General features: G+C 42.4%; 1 protein-coding gene across 7 annotated transcripts in view; it reads right to left on the reverse strand.

The window, feature by feature from the left end:
* Window positions 1–27,529, reverse strand: part of ANK3 (ankyrin 3) — a 2,432,060-nt gene that overhangs the window by 96,129 nt on the left and 2,308,402 nt on the right. For 6 of the 7 annotated variants that reach the window (XM_044056400.1, XM_044056402.1, XM_044056401.1 and 3 more), the window contains one exon: window positions 2,397–3,102. In XM_044056400.1, the coding sequence (XP_043912335.1) occupies window positions 2,397–3,102 (706 nt within the window). Of the gene's footprint in view, window positions 1–2,396; window positions 3,103–3,150; window positions 3,886–27,529 lie in introns of those variants that run through there. The other variant, XM_044056403.1, reaches the window with a different exon arrangement.

Consider the following 27,529-nt stretch of genomic DNA (forward strand, 5'->3'; position numbering starts at 1 on the left):
CTAGGGAATTGTAGGTCCTGGAACTGTTGTACCTCCACAAGTCAAACAGCCTCACAAATGCCAGGACCAGGAGTCCAAATCTTCACTGGTGGATAAATAAAACAAGTTGGAGTGATAGGTTCATTATACAGAACACGCAACCTCTGAAACAAACTTCCACTGCAAATTAAGCAGCATGACATAATATCTTCCTTCATCTGAGAATTAGATAATCAGACAGGTCTTCAGACATTAATCCCCCTCCCCCCAGCGTGTCTAGGCTGCCCTTCCTAGAGAAAAGGGAGGTTAGTGTGAGAATGTGGGTATTGGCAAGGCAGAAATGGTTATAAGACTCAAATGAACTTGTATTTTCTATGGTGACTATGAAAATATCTACTTTATAAGGAAGCTGTTTTGAGCACTTGCAATGTGGTTTTCTGAGGGTTCTGTTTTTGTGAACTATTAGTAAAACCTGACCGCATCTCTCGCCAGTACAGAACAACAGCATTCTTCATTTTAATACAGTGTATCACATTCATCTCTACCTATGCTAGTCAAATACAGGGACATACAGAGATCCTGTTGCATTTCAAGAAAGTTTAAAAGAAGGGGATACTTCACTCGAACATCTACATACTGTATCTTACAGGAGACCACTAACATATTCCAGCACATTCTCAAAGCAACAACTATGGCAAATATGAAACGCAGCAGGAATAAGGAAATACACTTGATTTAACAATGGTGAGTCTTAGTACAACACAAATAACATGCATGTGCTGCTGACTTATCTTTTTACTGAATTTGTTGACCAAGTAATTTCAACAAACAAATGTGCTTTTATAGGGAATATTAACTTTTCCAAGGATATGTGTCTACCAGTTAATATCATATCAACACTGCAGTCTACAATGTGACTTAATATACAGCATGGTTAAATGCATGCTAACAACAAATGTACTAGATGGCTTATAACCATTTGGTAAAGGTCATCTGTGCCTAGGCTGCCAGAAATGTAACAGTACAGCTCTGCCTAGATTTTAGCTGAGTAGCTTCCCCAGCCACCAATGGAGGTATTATCAAATAATAAAATACAAAACACAAGAAGGATCCGTACATGTCCTGCTATGTATAAAAATGCGTTTGACTGAACTCAAGCTTTGCAACTGTGAAAAGTGAGAAAGATTCCTAGACATTTACTCCCTGACCTGTTTAGCAGTTGCTGAGATTTCCCAGTGGAAATACCATGGCATTTATGCCAAAGGAACTGCACCAAAATTCAAGTCCTGCCTGAAGAGACAAGGATAGTAATAAAACATGCTTTGTACAACATAACCAAAAATTCACATTGTTGAAAGTGGACATTTTTAATAAGTTATCTGTACAGTTACTCAAAATATCTGTAAGAGGACGCTATGGATATGATTAAGGCAAATGACTAATAATAATAAAAAAAAAAACTGTGGTGCAAACACCATAGATATTTATGCCACACAAAACTAATTTATGCTCTCAACAGTCTCAGCACAAAATAATTATGAAACTCTCATTAGTTGAGCCATCAAAATGATCTCTATTCTCCAGAAGGCACCTGGCAGTTAATATAACAAGTTTAGAAAAAGGAACCAAAGGACTGTTTGCCTATACATACACACCATACAAAGTAGTTCCCCAGAAGGGAAGTAGCTTCCAACAGTATGCCTAAGGTAACCAACATTACCTTTAAAATGACAGTAGCAACATGTTGGGAGAGTGGCCTAATGGTTAAGGTGTTTGCCTTACAAACACAAGGTGCAGGGTTTGAGTCTCACAAGGGATAATTGGCTAGGCTTAAAATGGCTCGCAAGGGCAGTTAGCTTAGTACTAATCTATGAATATCACAACTTTATGCAACCTTCAACATTTTGAAACTGTGCCAATTTGCCCAGATCGTGGCTAAAAGGGCACCAGGACAAGCCTATCTACCTGGATATCAAATGCAATCAAATAACTAAAAAACTGCAGTCAAGGTAATACAATCTAATTTTTTTGTAGTAAACAGGGTATCAAATCACTGAAAATGTTATAATTCCTTCAAAAGAAAAATAAAGTGGCTGATGCATCATTACTTTAGATTTAGAAATATTATTATCTGTATAGTTACTAGGCAGAAAAGGAACAAAAAGAAAGAAAGCTGCAACATTTTACATTGGAGCCAGCACTACAAAAGCTTGTTCCTTAGCCCCAGCTATTTTATACATACCATCTAGTCTGATGAAGAACGTAGTCTAAAAACACATACCTGCATTGCTTGGGTAAAATACTGGCTGCTTAGATATGTTATAAAACATTTTGCATTTAAACTTTAAACTAAGCAAACAATACTAGCAGTGTGTCAAGATACACTAAACGAGTGTGAGTGAGTTACATATACATACCTGTGGTCCTGAGAATCTGACACATCTTCACTTAGGTTACAGCCTGCTGCTGGTTTCTCAACATTAACCCTTGAAGCTTCGTCATGCCAACCTGAAAATGAAGAGATTTCTTGTTTGGCATTCTGAATCTGGTTTTGAAAAACATGCAGCTGTTCCTCTGTCATCTCCTCCCTCTCATTTTCATCTTCCAATCGAATATCTTCAAATACAGATTTAGTGATCTCTTTGGCTTTCCACTCATCAAAACCAGACTTGTACTGTCCTTCCTCCTGGTGGGCCTTCATTACTGGAAATGGCTGTTCATCTCTGAAGTGACTTTTATCTTCAAAGTGTACATGTACTTTTTGTGCAAGAATGTCTGCAATTTCATTACTATCACTGACAGGTTCTGTGAAATCTTTTGTATCAATGTCATTTTTCTTACTCTGTCCTGTAGACAATTCATGGTCTGTTTCAAAATGGACTGAACCAGCCACTTTGCTGTCATCCAAAGAAGTATCCTCTTCAACTACCACCGGTGGCTCTTCTGTTCTGAAATCACCATCTGTCTGGGAAGTTGCTAATATGTCACTCAGCCTACTGGGAGTTCTATGGGGTGAATCTATACTAGAGATATCACTAAAGTAATCATCACTTCGAAGAGGGGTGGGAGGCAAATAACGCAACCCTGTGGGAGTTTCCACTTCCATCTGTATTGTAGGATAACCTAAGCAAGACAGTACACATGAACTGAATGGGATGAAATGCAAAGCAAATAAATTATGAACAAATGAGCAATGAATGGCATATGCAAAAGCATGCAGAAATGAACACTTCTATAAACTGCTACAAATATTTACTCATTTCTGACTTCAGTAACACTAGATGGTTGGACTGCATCTAAAATACAAGAAAAGTAGAAGATTCTAAAAAAGTATAGCAATCTCCTTACTTCCCCATTAAGCATAGCAAGCAATGGTTATGAACCTGCTTCTGGTTACCTCTTCAGATGCTTATGTCAGATGTTGCAGACTGTCACCAGTGAAATGAGCCAAGGCACGACTACATCACAAATAGCAAAGTAAACCAAATGCTTCTATTTTTGCAAACCGTTGGTGGAAGAAAACACAAGACTATGCAGAAGAGTGCACATCAAAAGTGAAAACTATATTTTCAGTCTCACTTTGCATCATTTTAACTTGGCAAATACAACATAATTTTAAATATTCAACTTTATGCTTGTAGAATAGAATGAGAACAAAAGACACATTTAAAACAACAAGGGACATTTTCAATAGTTTGAGCTTCATTCTATATGTACAATACAGCTAAGAGTTTGCAAAAATAGAACAAGATGGAAGGTACTGGAAAAGCAACAAAATAATAAATAAGAGATACTATATTAATATTTCAGAAACAAAGAAATCATTTGGATGAGTGGAATGTGGTGAGTGAGATGGCGATTTTGTAGACTGAAGAGATCTTGGTGATACAGACACTGTCAAATGCACTGATCAAATAAAAGAGAAAAACAAAAGTCAATATGATAACATGGAACACAACCTACATGCAGATAATGATCTTCAGAGATTTCTTATCAAATAAAGATGCACACACCTAGCACTGTTTAAAGAACCATTATCTGTTTAGTTGTTGACTAAAATAGCTACTACAAGGTGAAACTAACTGTAGCTAATCATTTGACTGAGGGAAGTTTTTAGTTGCTACTCCACAATCATCATACTTGTGGGTATACATTGGTCTGGTCATGGTGAGGGAAGAATGTGTCCTTGGAAGGCATGGAGAAGAGGAGAGACAGAAAGACTGGAATTAAGCAGATTTTTTTCTGTGTGAAAAACATTATAAAACAAGTTAAGATAATGTGCTGCAAAAGATAGACCTTATTTACTTTCACATGAGAAAGTTTTCATTGTTAGAGAATGTTAAAACAATATGGCTCTGTCTGAAAGTAGAATGGGACACATTACAAACAAAAGAGATCAATGAAGCTTAAAGTAGCAGTATTTTCACGACAAAGGGAAATATCTAACAAATGATTTATGATACTGTCTTGGCTGATGTGCTTTAACATTTCATATCCACTGTTCAACAACTTTCATTGTGGCTTTGTATTTTTTAATTTAGACAAAATGTCATCAATACCAGGAAATAAACTGTTTCTATTAACAGTTTTCTTACTTAGAGTACATACTGAAGTTGCATGCTGAGCATATGGATGTAGAGCAGTAATGACAGCCATTCTCTGTAAGTGACTGAAAAAACATATTAAAATGACAATGTCTTTGGACAGATTTGTTAAAAGCAAAAACACTGCTGCTTTAATATACTTAAATAAGTACTACACACATTCAGAAGTGAAGATTTATAAAGCGGTTCTCACAATCACTTTTCACTAAACCCACTGTTTTAGATGAACCAACAATAGTTAATTTACTAGATCTTAGCTCAATAAGACTGCTATTTTTGTTCCGAGAATGAACAAGTGACTATGAGCAGTGCAGAGCACAAAATGTGGCTTGGGCATTGCAAACTACCGCTAAGCTACTCTTCAGTGATTTGGTAAGGGCAGCAATGACCAGGTACCTAGGAAATGAGCTGTGGAGTTATTTTTTACTAGAATATATAGCTATTTGCATAATATATATACATATATTTATATATATATATTTTTTATTTTATTTTTTTAATTAATTAATTTGCTGACCATGTTAGCCCTGTGGTACAAGTATCCATTTATAGGGGCAACCTAGGAGCAATGTCTGGTTAAGTAACTTGCTTAGAGTCACATAAAAGGCAAATGGAGATGGAAGGTCCCAACCCTATACTCTGGACTACATGAGCAGTTCAGGGCCTTAACCCTCTGTGCTAACTGCCAGAACAGACAAAATTGTACGCTATGCCCATTACTGGTAAATAACCTTTTAAAACAGTTTTTACAAAGAGCAACCATGGGCCAGACTCCATAATAACTGCTGTTAGTGCACGTCTGCTCTGATTCTGAAAGACTTGACCTCAGTGTAAGTGACTTACTTCAGTGTAAGGCCTATCTATAAACAGGCTTACTTAAGGGACCAGATTCCAAAAAAAGAAGTTATGTACTCATTATAACATTCCATGTATGTAGTCCATCTTGCCGAACATTATTACGTGTGGGTTCGGAGCCAATCCTCGGCTCTGACTCAGCCGCTTAGAAAGCCTGCAAACTTCTGATTGGCTCGTGGCTAATAGGTATCCCATGATGCATGCGCAGATTCCCAGATCTTGTTTGCTACTAGTCTATCAGGATAAGACAGGAAAAAGGACAAAGGTCCGGAAGAATAACTGTAATAAAAGGCGCCCTTGTGGCAAAAACCACTGTAGAAAAGGAAAAACTGTATCCAGATCCTCCAGGAAGGGGGCTGGTGGGTGGGTCCGTAATAATGTTCAGCAAGATGGATTACATACATGGAACGTTATGGTGAGTACATAACTTCTTTATGTTATGTAGTCCTATCTCACCTACATTATTACTTGTGGGACAGCGTCCCGAGCATCTTGAATGGGTGGCTCACTGGAAGATACTTCTGAGTACTGTGGAACCAAATGAAGCTCTACCCCTGGAAATTAAATCCAATTTATAATGGGAAATGAAGGTATGAGCGGTAGCCCATGTTGCTGCTGCACATATATTATCAATAGGTGTCCTGGCTTGGAAAGCAGCAGAAGTAGAGAAGGACCTGGTGGAATGCGCTTTAACTTTAAAGGGTAACTCCTTTCCTTGAGAACTGTAAATAAAGGAAATACAACTAGAGATCCAGTTTGAAAGTGTAACCTTGGAAACTGGCAAGCCCATTCTCGCTTCAGCAAAGGAAATAAACAGCTGTTCTGATTTTCTAAATCCTTTGGTCCTGTGGATATAGAAACGCAGTTGCCTATGCACATCCAATTGGTGGAATGTATACTCTGCTTTATTGGAGTGATTAGGGAAGAACACTGGCAATTCAACTGTTTGGTTTAAGTGAAATTGAGAACAGACTTTAGGAATAAAAGAAAGGTTGGTCCGGAAAAAGACCCTGTCTTTGTGTAAAATTAAATATGGAGGTTTAACAGACAGAGCCTGTAATTCAGAAACTCATCTGGCTGAGGTTATTGCTACCAGTAAAAGAGTCTTCCAAGACAGAAATTTCAACTGACAACTATGGGCTGGTTCAAAGGGTGGCAGAGTAAGTCTAGACAGAACTAGATGCAGGTCCCAAGGAGGAACGGGGTCTTGCACAGGAGGTCTTAACATCATGGAACCCTTAAGAAAGGATTTGCACAGTTTGTGAGACATAAGACTGGAATCATTAATCCCCACATGAAAATTAGATATTGCTGCTAGTTGAACTCGGAGTGTAGCAGCCGCTGAACCTTGATGAAAGAGTTCTGAAAGAAACTCTAGAACAATAGTAATGGGAGCTTTAAATGGATCAACTTCTCTATTGTGTGCCCATATAGAAAATCTCTTCCATTTACTATGATACAATTGGTGGAATGTATACTATCACGTTGGAAGTCCCTGGGATGTGAGTTGCAATGAGAAAGCATTGGGAAAAAATCACCCAATTCCAAATTCGCATGGCTTCTCGACATAAAGGGTATGATCTGGTCCCCTCTTGTTTGTTTAGATACCAGACCACCGACATGTTGTCGGTCTGGATAGCTATCATCCCTAGAGGGAGAAAGTCGTGAAGTGCTTGAAACGCTAGAAGCACCACTGTCATCTCTAGGACATTGATATGCAGATGGGCCTCCTGCTCTTGCCATGTGCCTTGGACAGTCCTGCCAAGATAATGCCCCCCCACCCTATCTGAGAGGCATCCATGGTCACAGTGGCAACGGGTTGGTGTGGTACAAAGGGAGTCCCTGTGGTAAGATGACCTGGTTGGATCCACCAGCATAGGTCCTTTTTGCAAGAGTCTGTAATCAGGATCTGATGATGTAGAGGCAACTGCTGAAATGACCACTGGGATGACAGGAGCCATTGGAGTATTCTCATATGTAGTCTTGCTAAAGATACCAAGGTTATGGTTGATGCCATAGTTCCGAGAAGTTGCAACACCACCTTCGCTTTGACTCTTCGAAGGGGAAGTATCCTGTAAATTTGTTGCACAAGATTCTGTATTCTGTCTGTAGGTAGTCTGGCTGTCATATCGACTGCGTCTATGTTTGCTCCTATAAAAGTTATAGACTGAGTGGGCAAAATAGAGGATTTTCCCAGTTTATCAAGATTCCCAACTGGGAACAGAGATCGATTGTGGAATCTCTCGATTGAATTAGGCGATGCCTGGTGGTGGCAGTCAGGAGCCAATCGTCCAGGTATGGAAAGACTTGGATTCCCTGACACCACAAATGAGCTGTGACTACTGCCATGCACTTGGTGAACAACCGGGGGGCTGTGGTGAGACCAAAGGGCAGCGCCCGAAACTGGTAATGATTGGCTCCCAGCTGGAAGCGTAGGTAGCTCCTTGATGCTTTGTCCATCATTATGTGGTAGGAGGCATCCTGGAGATCCACTGTGCATATCCAGCTGTCTCTCCCCAACAAACGGAGTATGGACTGTAGGGTGACCATTCGGAACTTGGACTTCTTTACATGCTCGTTTAAACTGCTGAGGTCTAGGATGGGTCTCCAGTCCCCTGTTCTTTTTGGAACTAAAAAGAACCTGGAGTATGTTCCAAATCCATTCTGGTCTATTGGGACCTTTTGGATGACTCTTTTTAATAGCAGCTTTTCTATCTCTATAGCCACTTGATCCCTGTGATTGGGTGGTACATCCAGGATCCTTTTGGGAGGGTGTGGTGGAAGGGAAAAGGGTATAGAGTAACCTCTGGTAATAATGTCTTGTACCCACTTGCTTGGAGTGAGATTTAGCCAGGCTTCTGGGTAAGAGGACAGGTGACCCCCGACCAGCTCCAGAGATGCACAGTCGGGTTCCACATCAGGAACGCTGATACGGACGGTCAAGAAATGAATTGCGACTTCCCTGATTTTGTGGGCCTCCCCTGCCTCTAGGGCGACGTCTACAATTACTTCCTCCTCCCCTGCCTCTGAAGGAAGAATCACCTTGTGTGTCCTGGAAAGGTCTCTGATTTCTTGAACCACATTTTGCTGCTCTTCTGACCTTTAGGGTAAGGTCTAGAAGGAACGGTAAAACGGACTCCCATGGCAAAGAGAGTCTTTCCTTCCTGCTCACACCTGGTGAGGGTATCTTTCACCTTGGGTCCAAAAAGAGAGGATCCGTCCACGGGAGCACTGGTGAATGTAGACTTGAAAGGCTCAGCAAAGTTGCATAAGATGCATCCAGGAATGTCTCCTTAATGAGACTCCTGAACCCGCCGCCCTACTCGCACCATCAGTTGCGTATGAGATCAGCTGCATGGAGGAGTTAACAATAGATGCACTGTAGATGGGACTGCTTCAGTAGAGGTACCCTGAAGAGCATCTCCTAACTCCTTTAGGAGATCTCTCTGAAGTCTCATAAAATGTGATAGATAGTTCAGCGATCAGAGTGTAAAAGCCGCTGAAGAGAAGATACTTTTCCCATACCTATCCATCATTCAGGATTCCTTATTAGGTGGATGGACAGAAGAAGAAGTCTCTGCTAGCTTCTTCTTAGTGGCCACCGCCACCACCATGGCATCAACAGGTAAACCCTTGGATAAAAACTCTTTGTCTTTAGGGGTGGAGAGAAATTTATTCAGTCTCCTGGAGACCGGTTCCACGGCATCAGGAGTCTGCATGCTTTCTGACTCACAAGATCTAGTAATTCATCAAATGGAGGAGACACCCATAAAGCTGAGGGTTGAGACCCAAAAGCCTTCAGGTACACCGACTCCTCATCGGAAGGGGTAATGGTGGGCCAGCCACCTCTCTGCCTGAGGATCTCCAAAATGTCTGCAAAGGACACATCTTCAGAGGATGACTTAGGGGACCCCTCCGACTCATCGAGGTCAGTGTCAGATGTGACAGACTCATCAGGGGAGTCTACATGCTTCCTCTTACATGATCTCTTCTGAGGGAGCCCCTCAGCGGGGTCTTCTGAGGAGGTCTTGGAAGATCAGGGACCACTCAAATGGGGGTCCTGAGGCTGTGAGTCTCTACCATCCCGGGGGAGAGAGGATGCTGAGACTGTAGTCGGCACTTGAGGGAGTATAGCATCGGTACTCCTACGTGGTATGGATGAACTATACAACATGCTCCTCATCTTCACGAAGACCGATTCCTCTGGCTCCGAATGACATCCTGGCTCTCAGGAGAGCGTAGGTGCCAATGGCTCCAAAGGAATTGGCTCCGAGAATGATGTAGGGTCCGAGCTCACTCGGGCCAACGCACCAAGAGGAAGACTCAGCACTGAAGATGTTCAGTTTCAAGTGTCCCCCTCGGGCCTGACCGAAGAGCTTCAGACCCTAGACACTTCGGACAGTGCAAACAGTGTCGGAGCAGAGCTCGGCTCCGAGACATCCACCCAGGATGTTGGAGCCGAGGATACCACTATAGTTGGTACTGACAGCATCGACTCCAAAGGTCCAATCTGGGTTGGAGGAGGAAAAAGAGCAGGTTCGGTAACAGGAGTCGGCTCCGAGAAAGAAATGGTCGGAGCCAATAAAAATTATGGCAAGGCCAACGACTTAAGGAGTTTGAGCACCACTGTCTCAATGTCTTCTTCAGAAAATCTCCTGGAGGATCTGTAGGACAGTGTTGGAGACCTCGCTCTCTGCAATATAGGCGATTTTAAAGTAGGGGAGACTGGTGGAATGTCTGTAGACCAGCTCCGAAGAGGACTGCTAGTGATCAGCACCGAAGCACTTGGTGCCGATACAGCAATGTCCGTGTCCAGAATCTCGATCGGCTCCAAGGACAGTGGAGCCGAAGAGACAGAGGCCATCTCCAATTTAGGAAACTTCTGTGGAGGTTCAGAGACAGAAGTTGAGGCTGGAGAAGGCCTTTCTGAGGTCTTGCCATTATCTTTACTAGAAGAATGTGACCTAGCAGAGGAGGACGAACTGGCTAGGTCTTCCTCGAAGGAAGGTTTTAATAAGACGTCATGTACCTACCATAGCATTCCATGTTAGTTGTCTTCTTTTCACCTTCTTTCTTGCTGGATGGGTTCGGAGCCGATACTCGGCTCCGACTCGGCCAATACTAATGCTCGAGAGCTAATTCCACTGGCTCGAGGCTCCCCTATATCCCACAATGCTAGGCGGTAACTACTCAGATCTCGTTTGATAGCTAGACCAAGCAACTCTAGTCTCCATAGTATGGAGAAGGGTAACCTACCTCTATATAAACCAGAGTGTAAGGTATCCCAGACCTAACAAAAGGGGAAATAGAGGTGGTAGAACGTGTAGGAATGAAACTCTTCCAGAGGAAGATCACAAAAAGAATTCCTATCGGTCTGTCCAGGCTTGGGGGAAGGAGGGTGGGACGCAAGAAAGAAGGCGAGAAGAAGACAACTAACATGGAACGTTATGGTAGGTACATAACTTCTTAATGTTAAGTTGTCTATCTTGCCTTCATTCTTGCTGGATGGGACCGTGTCCCTAGCACCTTATCCTGGGTGGCCTATCGGAACAGACTCTTGAGAACAGTGGAACCAACGTTGGCACAGTTTCTGGAGATCATGTCCAATTTGTAATGTGAAATGAAGGTATGAGGAGAAGCCCAAGTGGCTGCTGCACAAATAGAATCTATTGGCAGCCTGTCCTGAAAAGCTACGGATGTAGCTAATGCCCTAGTTGAATGAGCTCTAGGTCTTGAAGGTAGTTTTTGATGTCTGATCTCATAGATGAATGTAATTGTAGAGGTGAGCCATCTAGAAAGGGAAACTTTGGTAACTGGAAGGCCCGATTTCCCTTCTGCATATGATAGAAAAAGCTGATCAGATTTCCTGAATTGTTTAGTTCTGTCTAAATAATATCTAAGTTGGCGGCGAACATCCAGAAAATGTAGCTTTTGTTCTGACCTGTTGGAATAGTTAGGGAAAAAGACGGGAAGATCAATTGTTTGGTTTAGGTTTGTTTGAGAGGAAACCTTAGGTAAAAAGGAAGGATTAGTATGGAGGGATACCCTATCTTTGTGAAACACTAAGTAAGGAGGGCGACTGCACAGAGCATGGAGTTCAGATATCCTTCTCACTGAAGTTATGGCTACTAGAAAAAGTGTCTTCCATGAAAGCAACTTCAGGGAACATAAAGCCGCTGGTTCGAAAGGGGGAAGGATTAAGGATGCCAGAACCAAGTTCAAGTCCCATTGAGGCGGGGGATCTTTGATTGGAGGTCTGAGAAGAAAAACACCCCTCAAAAAGGCTTTGCAGAGCTTGTGAGCCATGATGCTAGACTCTGATACACCTACATGATAATTAGATATAGCAGCCAACTGAACTCTAATGGTAGATGAAGAAGAGCCTAAATGAAAGAGTTCTGCTAGAAAGTCCAGAATAGACTGGATAGGTGCAGTGAAGGGATCTATATTTTTTGATGTTGCCCAAAAGGAGAAGCATTTCCATTTGCTATTATAAATCTTCCGGGTAGAAGATTTATGAGAGGCTATCAAGATATCTCGGACCGAGCGAGATATTAAGGGAAGCCTGGCTAGGGTCGGAACCGGAGAAACCACACTGTGAGGTTGAGAGACTGGTGCAGCTGGCCCGATTGGTGGGTCAACGGATCTGGCACTAGGTCCAGATGCCAAGGCTGCTCCAAAAGGTAACGATGAAGGAACGGAAACCATATCTGTTGAGGCCAGTAAGGGGCAATGAGGATCATTGTCACTCTCAAGGTGATGGCTTTCTGAATTAGTTGAGTTATCAGTGAAAAGGGGGGAAAGGCATACAGAAGTCCCCGGGGCCAATTGTAGACTAGAGCGTCTCTGGTGGGATGGCCTGATAATGGGAAGAGAGTGAAGAAGTTGTGACACTTGCTGTTTTGGGGAGTAGCAAAAAGATCACAGCAAGGCTGGCCCCATCGTTGGAACACTTCTCCCAGTACTGATTTCTTCAGAGACCACTCGTGGGGCATGAGAATTGCCCTGCTCAACTTGTCTGCAATCACATTGGATTTCCCGGGAATGTGCATTGCTATCAGAAAACGCTGAGAAGAGATCGCCCATTGCCAAAGTCTGAGCGCCTCTCGACATAAGGGGTATGATCTGGTTCCGCCTTGTTTGTTGATGTACCACACTACGGACATGTTGTCCGTCTGAATTGCAATAGTCCCTGTGGGAAGAGAGTCGTGAAGGGCTTGCAACGCTAAAAGCACTGCTCTCATCTCTAAGACATTTATGTGCAAGTGGCACTCGAAAGGTTGCCACGTGCCCTGGACTGTCCTGCCCTGATAATGCACCCCCCACCCGATCAGGGAGGCGTCTGTTGTCAACGTGGCGACTTGGGAGGGGAACTGAAGGGTCTTCCTTGGAGAACCTGAGGTGATGTGATCCACCAAGACAGTTGATTCTTGCATAATTGAGTCAACAATATGGTGTGGGACATCGGGAGCTGTTGGAAGGACCATTGAGTAAACAGCATCCATTGGAGGATCCTCATGTGGAAGCGAGCTAAGGGGAGAAGGGGGATAGCTGCTGCCATGAGTCCTAATACCTTCAAAACTAGTCTGGCTTTGACTTTGTTGCATTGTAAGAGAAGGTAAACTTGTTTGTGGATGTCTGACACTCTCTGCTCTGTGAGTCTGGCTGAAAGATTGAGTGTGTTTAATGTGGCGCCTATAAAGTTAATAGATTGACAAGGTGACAAGGCAGATTTTTCGAAATTTATTGAAATGCCTAGAGCATGGCAAGTTTGGATAGTGAAGTCTCTGGATAGAAGTAGTTGATGTCTGGTGGTGGCAGTAAGGAGCCAGTCATCTAAATATGGAAACACCTGGAATCCTTGACGTCTCAAGTGAGCCGCGACCACTGCCATGCATTTGGTAAACACTCGGGGGGCTGTAGTGAGACCAAAGGGCAGGGCTCTGAATTAATAGTGACTGGCTCCCAGCCTGAAGTGGAGAAATCTCCTGGAGCGTCTGTTCATCTTTATATGGTAGTACGCGTCCTGAAGATCTATCGAGCACATCCAATTGTCCTGACCCAAGAAGGGTAGAATGGACTGTAGCGTGACCATCCGGAATTTTGTTTTTCTGACATACTTGTTTAAGTTGCTGAGATCCAGTATGGGTCTCCAGTCCCCTGATTTTTTTGGTACCAAAAAGAATTTGGAGTAGATTCTGGATCCTTGTTGGTCTGCTGGGACTGATTGGATAGCTCTTTTTGATAGCAGCTTTGAAATTTCTAGTGCTGCTTGTTCCCTTAGACTGGGTGGAACATCTGGAAGGGATCCTTTGGGTTGGGATGGAATGTGAATAAAGGGAATTTTGTAACCCTCGGATATGATCGACTGTACCCATTTGTCTTGTGTAAGGGAAAGCCAGGCTTTTGGGTACAGAGATAATCTTCCCCCGACTGCCTCTGAAGGTGGACAGCCGGGCAGCACCTCAGGGATGCTGAAAGGGTTTATCAGAGAAAGTTTCTCTCCTACCCTGGTTTTGCGGACCTCCTCTGCCTCTAGGGCAGTGTCTATTATTATTCCCCCCTCTGCCTCTAGAGGGGAATCGACCTTGTGCATCAGATGAGACTCCCTGGGTTTGTTTGCGGAACCACATCTTTCCTCCCCTCTGACCTTTGGGATAAGGCCTAGAAGGAGTAGAAAAATGGACTCCCACGGCAGAGAGAGTCTTACCTTCCACCTTGCACCTAGTCAATGTATCCTTCACCTGAGGACCAAACAAGGATGATCCATCAAAGGGGGAATTGGTGAAGGACGCCTTGAAAGGGTCCGCAAAGTTGCACAGCCGCATCCAGGCGTGACGCCGTAGGGCAACGCCTGTGCCTGCGGCTCTACTCGCCCCATGCGCAGCATATGAGATAAGCCGCATGGAGGACTTAACGATGGAGTTCAGGGTTGCCAACTGGGAGTTCATTCTGTCTTGGAACCCCTCAGCTGTTGGATCCTTTACCTCTTCACTCATATCCTTGAGTAAATCTCTCTGGAGACGAGTGAAGTGACATAAATAGTTCAGCGACCGCATTGAAAAAGTCGCTGATGAAAACATCCGCTTACCGTACCTGTCCATGGTCCTAGATTCCTTATTAGGAAGATGAACAGGTACCGAAGGATCGGCTAACTCCTTCTTAGTGGCTGCGGCCACCACCATGGCATCGACGGAGACGCCTTTAGATAAAAAAGTCTTTATCTCTAGGGGCAGTAATAAATTTAGACGGCCTCCTCAGGGTGGGTTCCACTGAATCAGGAGCTATCCAGGCCTTCCTTGCCACCACTTCCATAAGGGGGTCAAAGGGAGGGGACACCCAGGAGGTAGAAGGGCGAGAGCCGAACGCCTCAAGGTACACTGACTCATCCTCTGAAGGGTTAAGGGCTGGCCAGTTCCCCCTCTGTTTCAGGATTTCAAGGATGTCAGCAAAGGAGACATCCTCAGAGGGGGATCGAGGGGAACCTTCAGATTCCTCTAAGTCAGTGTCAGAGGTGACAGACTCAGGGGAGTCAATGTGCTTCCTCTTGCACTGCCTCTTCCTAGGGGGTTCTCCTACCGGGTCAGGAGAGGCCTCGGAAGAGGAGGAAATTCCCAATGGGGAAACTTGAGGAGTTGACTCTCTGTGGTCTGAAGCAAGGATGTGGGTAGAAATCACCGCAGGAACTGATGATGGAGGGGCTGACGGAGTCGACTGTGGGGCAGACTCTGGTTCTAGCACGCTCCGCATGACCTCGAAGGCACCCCTATCGGGCAAGGCTGGAGGTCCCCGCTCCGAAGAGACCAGGACCCCCCCCGGCACCGATAGGGACGGCTCCGAGGCCGATGTCGGAGCCGAACTCACCAGCACCGAAGCACCGAGAGGGAGAGCGGGGTCGGACAAGGGTCCGATGCCACTCGCCCCCCTCGGAGCCGACGAGGGAAGCTCGGCACCGAGATCCCTCCAAAGAGGAGATCAGAGCAGACGACGGAGCTGAAATGGAAGGTATCGGATCCAATGCACCGACAGTCATGGCTCCGATGAGCCCTGGCTCTGAGCTCAAAGGAGTCGGAGGAGGAACACATTGAGGGACAGAAATAGCCACTGACTGATGAGTCGGGCTATGAAGCATTTGGGCCAGCGCCTCAGACTTGAGAAGTCTACTCACTACCCTTTGCAAATCATGGTCAGATAGCCTGGAAGACCATGAGGAATGCGATCTATGGCTTCGCTCCGAAAGAAGAGGGGACCCTGGCGCCGAGTGAACGGAGCCGATGGAGGGAGACCTAGACCTTTTTCTTAAAGGTTGCTCCGATAAAAGTATCGGAACCAACTGAGTCTTATCAGCCTCAGCTCCGGCCGGAGCCGAGGTAATAGTATGAGGCTTAGAAACATCGGCTCCAGCCAGAGCCAATGTCGAAGCAGTTTTGATGCTTCCAGAGGACGGCTCTGAAGCCGGAGCTGACTGTCTGGAAGTCTTAGAAGGCCTCCCTGACACAGACTGGGTCGGGGGGCCTTCAGGCTTTAATAAGCCACGCAAAATTAATTTATTTTTGTGTTCCTGCAGGACTCTAGGGCTGAAACCATGACACACAGCACATGAGTCCTGCAGGTGCAAAGGTCCCAGGCAATACACACAAGAAGTGTGACCGTCTGTCAGAGACATTTTCTGACAGCACGAATCACACTTCTTGAAGCCCGAGACCTTTGAATCTTTAGACATTGTAAGATTAGTGTTTAATAAAAAACACACAAACACACAAGCACACCTTAAAACAAAAATATAAAACCAGTCACACAGAAGGACCAGGAAGGGGGAAGAGGCCTAAGGCCTAACTTGTAAAAGGGGAATAAAAGGGTCAATTAAACACTAAGGGGGACCCGATTAACTCTAGGAAACTATTAAAATTAAATTTTATAATAAAGGGGAGAAAAATAGGTCTAAAAGGATTATTTTAGTAAATAACTCTACTAACCTGTCAGAGCCGGTAGAAAAAGCACCTCGTCAGCTAAGCGGCAAATGAGATCTGAGTAGTTACCGCCTAGCATTGTGGGATATAGGGGAGCCTCGAGCCGGTGGAATTAGCTCTCGAGCTTTAGTATTGGCCGAGTCGGAGCCGAGGATCGTCTCCGAACCCATCCAGCAAGAATGAAGGCGAGATAGACAACTTAACATCACGCCTTTTAGAATCAGCTTATTCTTCCGTTCCTGGAGCACTCCAGGACTAAAGAAATGGCAAAAAAGACAAGTCTCTTGAAGATGTACGGCTCCTAAGCAGTACACACAGATGCTATGTCCATTAGTGATGGACATTTTTTGAGAGCATTTAGTATACTTTTTAAATCCTGACTGTTTATGCTCTTTATACATAGTGGCAGTCTCAGTATAGGCGACTGAAGAAACAACCAACACACTCACTCAACAAGAAAGGAACTAGATCCTCTAACTTAAACAGATCTAGCCCTAGTTCTCACAATAAACAACAAAGGGAAGTTTTACTAGGTTCTCTAACTTAAACGAACCTAGTGTAAAGGAAAAGGGAACAGACTAGTACCTCTAAGTAAAACGGTGTAGTCTAAAAGCACACACTCACGGGAAACACACACAAAAGGCCAACAGGCCCAAGAATTTTATAGCAGAAAAAAGTCATATCCAGTAAAAAGTCAAGTCCAGTTAATATGACACAAATCAGTATCACAATAAGGCTATCAGCAATAAGAAAAGCACTTCACACGAAGCTAAAAACTTCTAACAAGCAGAATAATAAAGAACTAAATCACTTAGCCAAGGCCAACCAAAAGAAGCTTCCGATTGAAGACGCGGCAAATGAGATCTGGGGAATGTGCGCATGCATCATGGGATACCTATTAGCCACGAGCCAATTAGAAGTTTTCAGGCTTTCTAGAACCCACACGTAATAATGGAGGTGAGATAGGACTACGTAACATCATGTGTTCTTATCCTGCTCTCAGTGTAAATGACTTACTTCAGTGTAAGTCTGCACTGATTCCGAAAGACTTGCTATCAGTGTAAGTGATTTAGTTTGGTGTAAGGCCCATCTATAAAAAGACTTGCACAGGGGCCACATGCCAAAACACCTGCTCTCAGCCTGCTCATGGTGTTAAGTGGTCACTTATACCGAGAGCAAGCCTTTAGGAATTAGGTCACATATCTAATTCAGAGCAACTAAAGTGCCATATATTTTTCACAAGCACCCATGGTTAAGAAAAAGATCTATATATTGTTATACTACTGGACACAAAGTTTCTATTAAGATATTTGCCTTATAACTTTTGCAAACAATAACATTATTAATGGGTGTAATGCATTGTGCTACTAGCTGTAAAAAAGAAATTAAATCTGAGGTCTCTAAATTTAGCTATGCTTTACCATGATGCAGTTATTTATCCTTTTCAAGATCTAAGTTATACAGAATTTGTGAATGATGAATATAACAAGTCATGGGAATAAAATAATGGTGTGGGAAATTAGGGCTTATGAAGAAGTATCAAACATTCCTGGAGCATGGGGCATGTTTAATTTCCCTTATGCTATTATGAGTTGCCCACAAAGGGGTAACTCATGACAGCATTAATAAACTACAGCTTGACAAACACTTCACTGAGATTCACTGCTGTTACACAATTTCATTATTTTAAAAGATAGCAGGCAACATTTTTAAAAGAACTAAACTGCATGAATATTCTGGCTTCTTTTAGTGAGTGTGGGTGTACATACTGCGACTTGATTCAAGCAGCTAGAGAGTATTTGACACCTTTTTTAACTTTCTGATTTTCTGGCCTTACAATTTCTGACATTTAATTTTTTTTGCCATCTCCTGGACAAGAGTGTTTGCATTAGAGTTGCGTCTTTCTGCTGTAGCAAAAAGAGGAGCAATGCCATACCCTCTGTACCACCTCTCTCCGTCCCCACCCCCCACCCACTTTCACATCCAGTTTATTACATAAATGAGAACATCACTGGGTGGTCTTCAAACCATCATAGTAGTAATGCTTTTCTTGAAAATAATTAGTCTGAGGTAGCTTTTTAATAAGCTCTGACATTCTGTATATGCTGCTAAACAGAATAATTGAGATTCTACAATATTTTCATCCTTAATATGCTCGTTATGACTGGGGACCCCAACATAATCCTACATATATTTTTGTGTGCCACATATATATTTATTTATCTCTCTTTCTCTCTGTATGTATATGTATATGTCTATGTGTATGTATATATATATATATATATATATATATATATATATATATATGTATATACACACAGACATACACGTACACACATATGTGTACGTGCATGTGAGCACGTGTGTATACACACACACATGAATATATATATATATATATATATATATATATATATATATATATATATATATATATATATACCCATACCTCTCAACTGTACAGATTTTTGCTTCATATTTTTGGTCCATTTTTCATAACATTTTGGTTTTATGGCAAATTAGTGACAAATCATTAAAGATTAAAGTTAATAAATTATGACAGACATTTGAGTTTCAGACTTAATACCTTCAGAACATAGGACAAATTTTAAAACAGGTTAAGCTGCCATGGCATACTTACAGTTAGCTCACTGTATAGTAGCAATAATGAATTTTGGTTATCAGATCATTTGCAGCCTACATTTGAGGGAGGCAAGTTCTTTTAAATTAGCCCTGATAATGTTTGTTTAAACCCTACTGTGTTTCTCTTTGAAACTTAGTCCTTTCAATAAATTAAGAGGACAGAAATAGACAAGTATTTTAGCCCCTAGTTTTTAATTTGTATAATGGGCTGTTTGAACATACAGATACTTTTTTTCCTTTTTTTTATCTAATATCAGCTTATTTATATGTTTCCTAGTGAAACAGTTAAAGTACTGTAGTACTGAAAGCATACTTATTTTATGCATTACCTGGAAATGTTAATTGGCATCCCAAATACCGAGTGAATTGCAGTAAGGAGGCTATTCATTGTTTTCTAGATTTAATAGTATGAAAAAGTAAGGAACACCAATCACATCACACATAGTAGTCAACACACCAGTGTCTCACAAACACAGCCCATTAGGCATAAGAATAAACTAACACAGCCCATAAGGCATAACAATAAACCAAACATACTAGTCATTGGCGACTCAATAGTGAGACACAGTGATGTCCCCCTCACCAGGCTCAACAAGGAGAAGGTCATGGTCAGCTGTTTATCAGGTGCTAGAATCCACCACATCATGCACGCACTTAAGTCTCTCCACAACAGATACAAGAATGACTCTGTCACTCTCCATGTTGGTGTGAATGACTTGAGAGGTACCTCCCTGGACTATACAAAGAGAGACATGATTGAGTTCTCAGAGTAAGTGCTCCAGGCAGGTATGTCCCTAGCCCTAAGCAGCATCCTACCTTTACCAAGAATGACACCACAATATCAACAAAAGATGACTGACTTCAACAATTGGCTTAGTTTCTGATGCTTTTCCAAGGGGATCCAGTATCTGTCTGCCTAGGATGACATGATTGGCAAGCCTTGATGCTTTGTCAGAGATGGCCTCCACCTGTCATCACCTCTGGGGTTCTGGATCTTGACCAAGGCTCATGCCTCTCCCATTGTGCCTTTCTTAGGTCATGTCCCAAAAACAAATCTTCCAACATAAAAGATCTGTCAAAAAGCAAATTGAAGGTCATGCTGCTCAATGCTAGGAGCCTTAATCTGAAAATGCACTAAATGGAGGGTCTCCTCACACTGGAAAATGCCAATGTTTGTGCAGTCACAGAAACTTGGTTCAGGGCTGTGGAGAGCACCCCTGCTTTACCAGGCTATACCTCATTCCATACCTTCTGATCCCCAAATAAGGTCAGAAAAATTAAAGGTGGTGGAGTCTCTATCTTAACTAAAGACAGGCACACCTCCAGACTGATTTACCAGTATGATCCACTGAATTACTCCAGGTGTAACTGACAGTTGGCAAGACACCCATCCAAGTTACAGCCAGCTATAGACCCCCCTCCATGTCTCAGGGCACCCACTCCTCTTACCTGGACCTACTTAACTCCATCAAGGTACCCCCTAACACCCTGATCCTTGGTGACTTCAACTACCCAACCATAGACTGGGTGAACTATTCCTGCACTAATGCACTCACCCAATGACTCCTTGACTTCATCAGCTCTAACGCACTAGACCAGCTGGTCTCATCCCCCACAAGGGGAGATAACATACTGGACTTGGTTCTCACCAACATGGGTGACCGCTGCACCACTCCCATAGTATGTTCTTCCCTGGTGTGATCAGATCATCACTCTGTCTCATTTGAAGTTTATTTCTCACCCAACCCCTCCCCAGCCATAACCAGGCTAAAAAAACTTCTCAAAAGTTGACTACAACCTCCTACGGGAGGGTATCAACAGCTTCACACCACTGCCCCCCCTCAGAGGATACAGACAACTATGCTGAACAGTACACCAGTGCAGTATACAAGCACCTGTACAACTGCATGGACTTAGCCATACCCAACAGAGCTAAAACCTGCTCCTCAAGGAAACAAAAACCTGCTGGTGGATATCCTCTATCAACAGGCTTTACAACAAAAGGAAGAAACTGTTGTCCAAGGGTAAAAAGGAACAAATTCCAAATCGGAAGAACTCTCTCCTCCACCTCAATAAGCAAATTAGATCACTAGTGAAAAACTCCAAAGCCAATTATGAGTTGAAACTAGCCTCTGAAACAAAGGGAAACCACAAGTCTTTCTTCAGTTATGTTAGGAATCTCTATGGCAAAGCCCAAATTTGTTCAGAATTAGTACTTAATGGTACCACTTACACTGATCCTGCTGACTTAGCCAACCTGCTAGCTGGTTCAGTGCAAACTTCACATCCTTATTACCCTCCAAAGACCCAGTCAACATCCTTGATACTTGTCCCACACCTCACATCTCCGTAGATCAAGTGAAAAGGTCATATCCAAGGCAAAGAACACAGCTTCCATGGGCCCTGAAAGTATCCCAAGCTGTATTCTGCACCATCTCCAGCAAGAACCAGCTTTGCCATTGTGCACCCTATTCAACCACAGCTTAATTACAGGCTTAATTCCAGCAGAGTGGAGAACGACCATTGTCATCCCCTTGCATAAAGGTGGTGCCACAACTGATCCGGGAAACTATCACCCCATTAGCTTGACAAATCTGATCTGTAAAGCCATGGAGCATATTATTATGGATCTCATTAACAAGGACTTAGGCAATCTCCAAGCACTTGACCCAACCCAGTTCGGATTCTTCATGGGCAGATATTGCCTAGTGAACCTAGTTGACTTCTTTGTGACTGTCACCAAGGTCCTGGATGAGGGAAAATCAGTACATACAGCTTACCTTGACCTGGCCAAGGCCTATAACTTGGTGTCAATCCCTATCTTGTCAATTGAGTGGCCAACTGGCTCATAGATAGGACCCACAAGGCCAAAACAGATGTGACCACCTCAGACAGCAGACCTGTCACTAGTGGTGTTCCCCAGGCATCTGTCCTGGGACCCCTACAGTTGGCATTTACTTCTCAGAGGTCCAGGGAAAGGCAAAGACAAAGGGCCTGTGGCTGACCAAGTTTGCTTATGACTGTAAGTTGGGTGCCTTCATTGACTCCACACATGATGTTAACATACTGCAAGAGGGTCTCACAGCTACAAATAACTGGTGCCAAAGTCATGGCCTTAAGTTAAACGCAATAAAATGTATTATCATACCATTCGGCAAAAATACGGCCCCTACTGATTAGCACATCAATGGCAACCCCCTAAGCACACAACCTGCGGTGAGAGACCTGGGTACTCAGGTTGACAACAATTTCACATTCGACCATCATGTGACGGCAGTGGTCAGAAAAGCCTTTTACTTGGTTCATCTCATAAGTAAAAGGATTGCATCCAGAAAAAAGGTTATTACCTCTTTGTACTCCTCCCTCATTAGACCTGTAATTGAGTATAACACCACGTTTGGTATGTACCTCTCCAAACACCTGCACCAACTGGAAAGGCCACAGAAATACCTCACAAAGAGAATCTATGGCCTCCAACACCTGTCCTATGTGGACAGGCTCAAATCACTATCACTTTATTCGGTATCATACAGATTGCTCATAGGTGATCTGCATCTCGCCTATAAGGCAACATCAGACCCTGCCCTACAACAGATACTCCATATCCATAAGTCTAACTCTTCACACATTACCCACTCGAAAGGCCTAAATCTAATATGCAACATCAACAAAACCTGCTGGAGAGACAGGTTTGTCTCACAGAGGCTGCCCAGTCTCTGGAACAGACTTCCCATACATGTCAAACAGAGTACCTCACTGACCCACTCTTCAAGCACAACCCTGATGATTGGATGGGAAACCACAAATTTGTCCCAGGAGTTCCACCTTTGTCCCTCACTGACATGGGCGATAGGTGCTGACTGAGGTTTCTTTTTTGGGGATAAACTCTTGGCTAGGCTTGTAAGGGCCCCAGGACCATTAGCCTAGTAACCTCCTATGATTGAACACAATGCAATTAATTAGAAAATAAACATGAATCATATGTCTGTTAAAAGCTGCATTTCACCACAAGGTATCAATAATTTTCTTGAAAGACTACTTCAAAGACAAAAAAATAAATAAATATCATGGTATTGGGTATACACAAGAAATATTTTCATATTTTTTATCTAGAAAGTATCTTTCGGTAAGGTCAATTAGAATACAAAGACTGTAGTGGAATGGACATGGATGATGACCTGTTGTGTAAAAAATTAAATGTGAAAAAGGATACTAATACTGTTATGAACTACATTTTACATTGTTTTAAAATATATGATAGTTTGAAACAGGATTGGGTTGTCACTGAAGGGATCTCCTGCCACAGACAGTGCAATGCCCAGTCAATATACCAAAGCCTTTTAAGTATACAGGTACCATACATCACACGTATGCTCCCCAAGTAGGGCAAAGGGCATAAAGGTGACATAAGGATGCAAATACTCCAAAGTGAATTGCCAAAAGAGGAACAAAACACCCTCAAGAACACCACAAAACATATACATCCAGAAGACAAACAGTACAGAAGGGAAAGGAAGCAAGAGCCTCTCAGCCAGGAGGGTAACAAAAGACAGGGGCAAGAGCCATAACAGATGGTGGAAGGAGTGAAGGACTGTATACTCCAACAGTGAAGAGAAAGACATATACTGTTACGGTAAGATTTTACACAACTGTACTACATTCTTCCATATCACTGTTGCAGTATTCATAACCTATGGGAGAATGTAAAAGCTACTGTAAGGAAAGGGAGGAGGAAGACAAAGAGGAGCCCTCCACAAATCAATGAAGAATAGCCCTGGCAAAACCTGGCCTGGCCCTGGAAACAACATCCAAGCCCTTGACAAAGGCACTAGAAGAGACAACCCTCTTAATATAATGTGCCTTTGCAGATGAAGAAAGACATTTGCCATGACAGGAATAAGAATAATAAAAGGAAATGGTCTTATAGATCCATGAGGAGATGCTTTGCTTGGAAACAGCTACACCCAAAGTCCTGGGATGAAAAGAAGCAAAACGTTGCTCAGATATGTGAACAACCTTTATTTAATACAAATAATATCTGAGCTGTCCATGCAGGTTCAAGGTACAGAAAACATCCTCACTGGCAGACTGAACCGATAAATACTGAAGACATCAACACACTTGAAAACTTAGAAAAATAAAAAAAAAACAAACGGACAGAAGCATATACCGTAGCAACTATTTTTATTACAATAGTAAGCTCTTTTGTCAGGGGTAAATCTGACTTCTTCAGAATAAAATCACATCCACAGCTCAATAGACATTTAAAGGCCTTTATTCACCAACAAAGTATAATATATATATATATATATATATATATATATATATATATATATATATATACGCACACACACACACACATATATATATATATATATATATATATATATATATATATGGTTCCACTTCATATCGTCAAATTATAATTTCATCAAATTGCAAAACATAGACACCAAATCGTCAAAAACTCATAACATCGAATCTCACATCACTGAAAACTATAAAGCAACTAGAAATAACATCCCAGACACTGTTTACTACGTTTATGCAGGGGGGGCAAGCCCCCCTGCACCCCTCATGTGGGTGGCTCTGCCCCCCACAACCCCCATAAATTAAATATACCAACTCCAAGGTCGCACTACAGTGGGGTTAGGAAATTACCTTTTCCCCCCACTGTAGTGCGACCTTGGAGTTGGTATCTTTAATGTACGGGGGTGCGTGGGGGGTGCAGGGGGGCTTGCCCCCCTGCATAAACGTAGTAAAAACTCTGTGGGATGCTATTTCTAGTTGCTTTATAGTTTTCAATGATTTTGATGATATATATATATATATATATATATATATATATATATATATATATATATATATATATATATATATATATATATATATATATATATATATATATATATATATATATATATATATATATATATATATATATATATATATATATATATATATATATATATATATATATATATATATATATATATATATATATATATATATATATATATATATATATATATATATATATATATATATATATATATATATATATATATATATATACATATATATATATATATATATATATATATATATATATATATACATATATATATATATATATATATATATATATATATATATATATATATATATATATATATATATATACACACACACACACACACACACATACAGAGAGAGTGGGAGGGAGAGTAAATAACAACCACCTTTTTAATTATAAGCTTAAACTACTGTGGATATACAAACTTCTTTTAGAAGGCCAGCTTCGAGAGAAAAATTGCACAGGACACTAAAGACAATCATAAGGCTTTTTTCAGTTATGTTAGGAACCTGGGATGCAACTCCCAGACTTGTTCTGAGTTGATTCTAAACAACAAAAAATACACTGAACTCACAGACATCGCCAATATCCTGGCAGATAGGTTCAGTGCAAACCCCCCCCCAAAAGAGCAAGTATCTATCCCGGCAGAGTGCAGCCTCCCAAACATCTCTGATGCTCAGGTGAAGGCCGCCATCTCCAAAGCAAAAAACACTGCTTCCATGGGACCAGATGGCGTCCCGGGTTGCGTCCTACATGAACTCCAAGAAGAACTAATCCCTCAAGTAAAACTGCTGTACAATCTCAGCCTCACTACAGGATATGTGCCCAAAGAATGGCGTACAGCAACAGTGGTCCCACTCCACAAAGGTGGCCCCTCTGCGGACCCTGGAAATTATCGCTCCATAAGCCTGACTAGCCTAGTATGCAAGGCTATGGAGAGGATCATCATGGAACTCATAAACAAAGACATTGGGGACCTACAGACACTAGATCCTAACCAATTTGGCTTCGTCAAGGGCAGATCCTGCCTGTTGAACCTGGTCGACTTCTTCCAAACAGTCACCAAGGCCATAGATGAAGGGAAGGTAGTCCACACAGCCTATCTGGACCTCACAAAGGCATTTGACACAATACCCCACTCGGGCATCATAGATAAGCTATCCAGCCTAAATATAAACCCCTATGTCACAAGATGGGCTGCAAACTGGCTCAAAGACAAAACCCACAGAGTCAGAGTTGCTGGAGCCATGTCAGACTCAAAACCGGTCACGAGTGGCATCCCACAAGGTTCTGTCCTGGGACCTCACTTGTTCGGTATTTACTTTTCTGAGGTACAGGCCAACGTGGGAGGACTATGGCTCACCAAGTTCGCAGATGACTACAAACTGGGTGCCATAATCGACTCTCCAGCTGACACAAACATCCTTCAAAAAGGTCTCGCAGAGACGGATAACTGGTGCCAGAGCCATGGTCTAAAGCTAAATGCCAAAAAGTGTATAGTCATACCCTTTGGCAAAAACAATTTGCCCACAAATTACCACATAGGTGGTAACCCATTAAGTACGGAGAAAGTAATTAGGGATCTGGGGACCCAAGTTGATAGCAATCTCACCTTTGAAAACCACATTGCCAAAGTGGTTAGAAAGACCTTCTACATAACCCACCTCATCATGAAAGGATTCACATCTAGATCAAGAGAGGTAATCGTGCCCCTTTATTCATCCCTCATCAGGCCCATCATAGAATACAATCCCCCTATTTGGGACGTACCTTACCCAACACTTGCAGCAATTAGAAAGACCCCAAAAGTACCTCACCAGGAGGATCAAGGGACTCAAACAGATGCCATATGCTGCTCGGTTAAAAAAACTCCAGCTCTACTCAGTTGCATACCGCCTACTTTGAGGCGATCTATGCCTGACATATAAAGCTATGTCCAACCCAGAATTAATGGACATGCTCCACCTCAGTAAATCTAAATCCCTTAGAGCCACGCACTCGAGGGACTTGAACCTCAGCACAGAAATAAATAGAACATGCTGGAGGGACAGATTCATAACCCAGAGGATCCCTTCGCTCTGGAATAGAATTCCAATTCATGTTAGGCAGAGCACCTCACTGACTCTCTTCAAGAAGAATCTTGATGAGTGGATGGGGGATCGTAGGTTTGTCCCGGGGATTACTTCCATGTCACTATTAGACAGAGGCACAGTAAACTAAACTTTAAAAAGGGCACAGTAATACTCAAATCAAGGGGTGGCATAAGCCAAACACAATCGGGCTAGGCTTATAAATGCCCCAGGGGAGATAGCCTAGTATGAACCTATGAACCTATGATAACCCAGCTTCAAAAAATACAACATAAAATACAATAAAAAAAACTGACTAAAAAAATCAAATAGTAATTAAAAACTTCTTACATTAAGTACCCAAAAACTTTTAATTATGCAAGGTGTTATAAAGCCAGTTCTGGCTTTTGCTTTAAGACACTGCTAATTGATACAATTTCATTAAGGGCTGGGGGCATTGTGGCATTACACCTCAATTGCCACTTAGTTCCTTGTACTCTAAATAAAGGTCAAGTGGCCCACCTTTGAGTCCTAGATCAACCTTATCAATGG

The sequence above is a fragment of the Protopterus annectens genome, chromosome 14.part0 (genome assembly GCF_019279795.1).
Source record: "Protopterus annectens isolate FY-2018-M chromosome 14.part0, PAN1.0, whole genome shotgun sequence".
In the NCBI taxonomy this organism is placed as follows: domain Eukaryota; kingdom Metazoa; phylum Chordata; order Ceratodontiformes; family Protopteridae; genus Protopterus; species Protopterus annectens.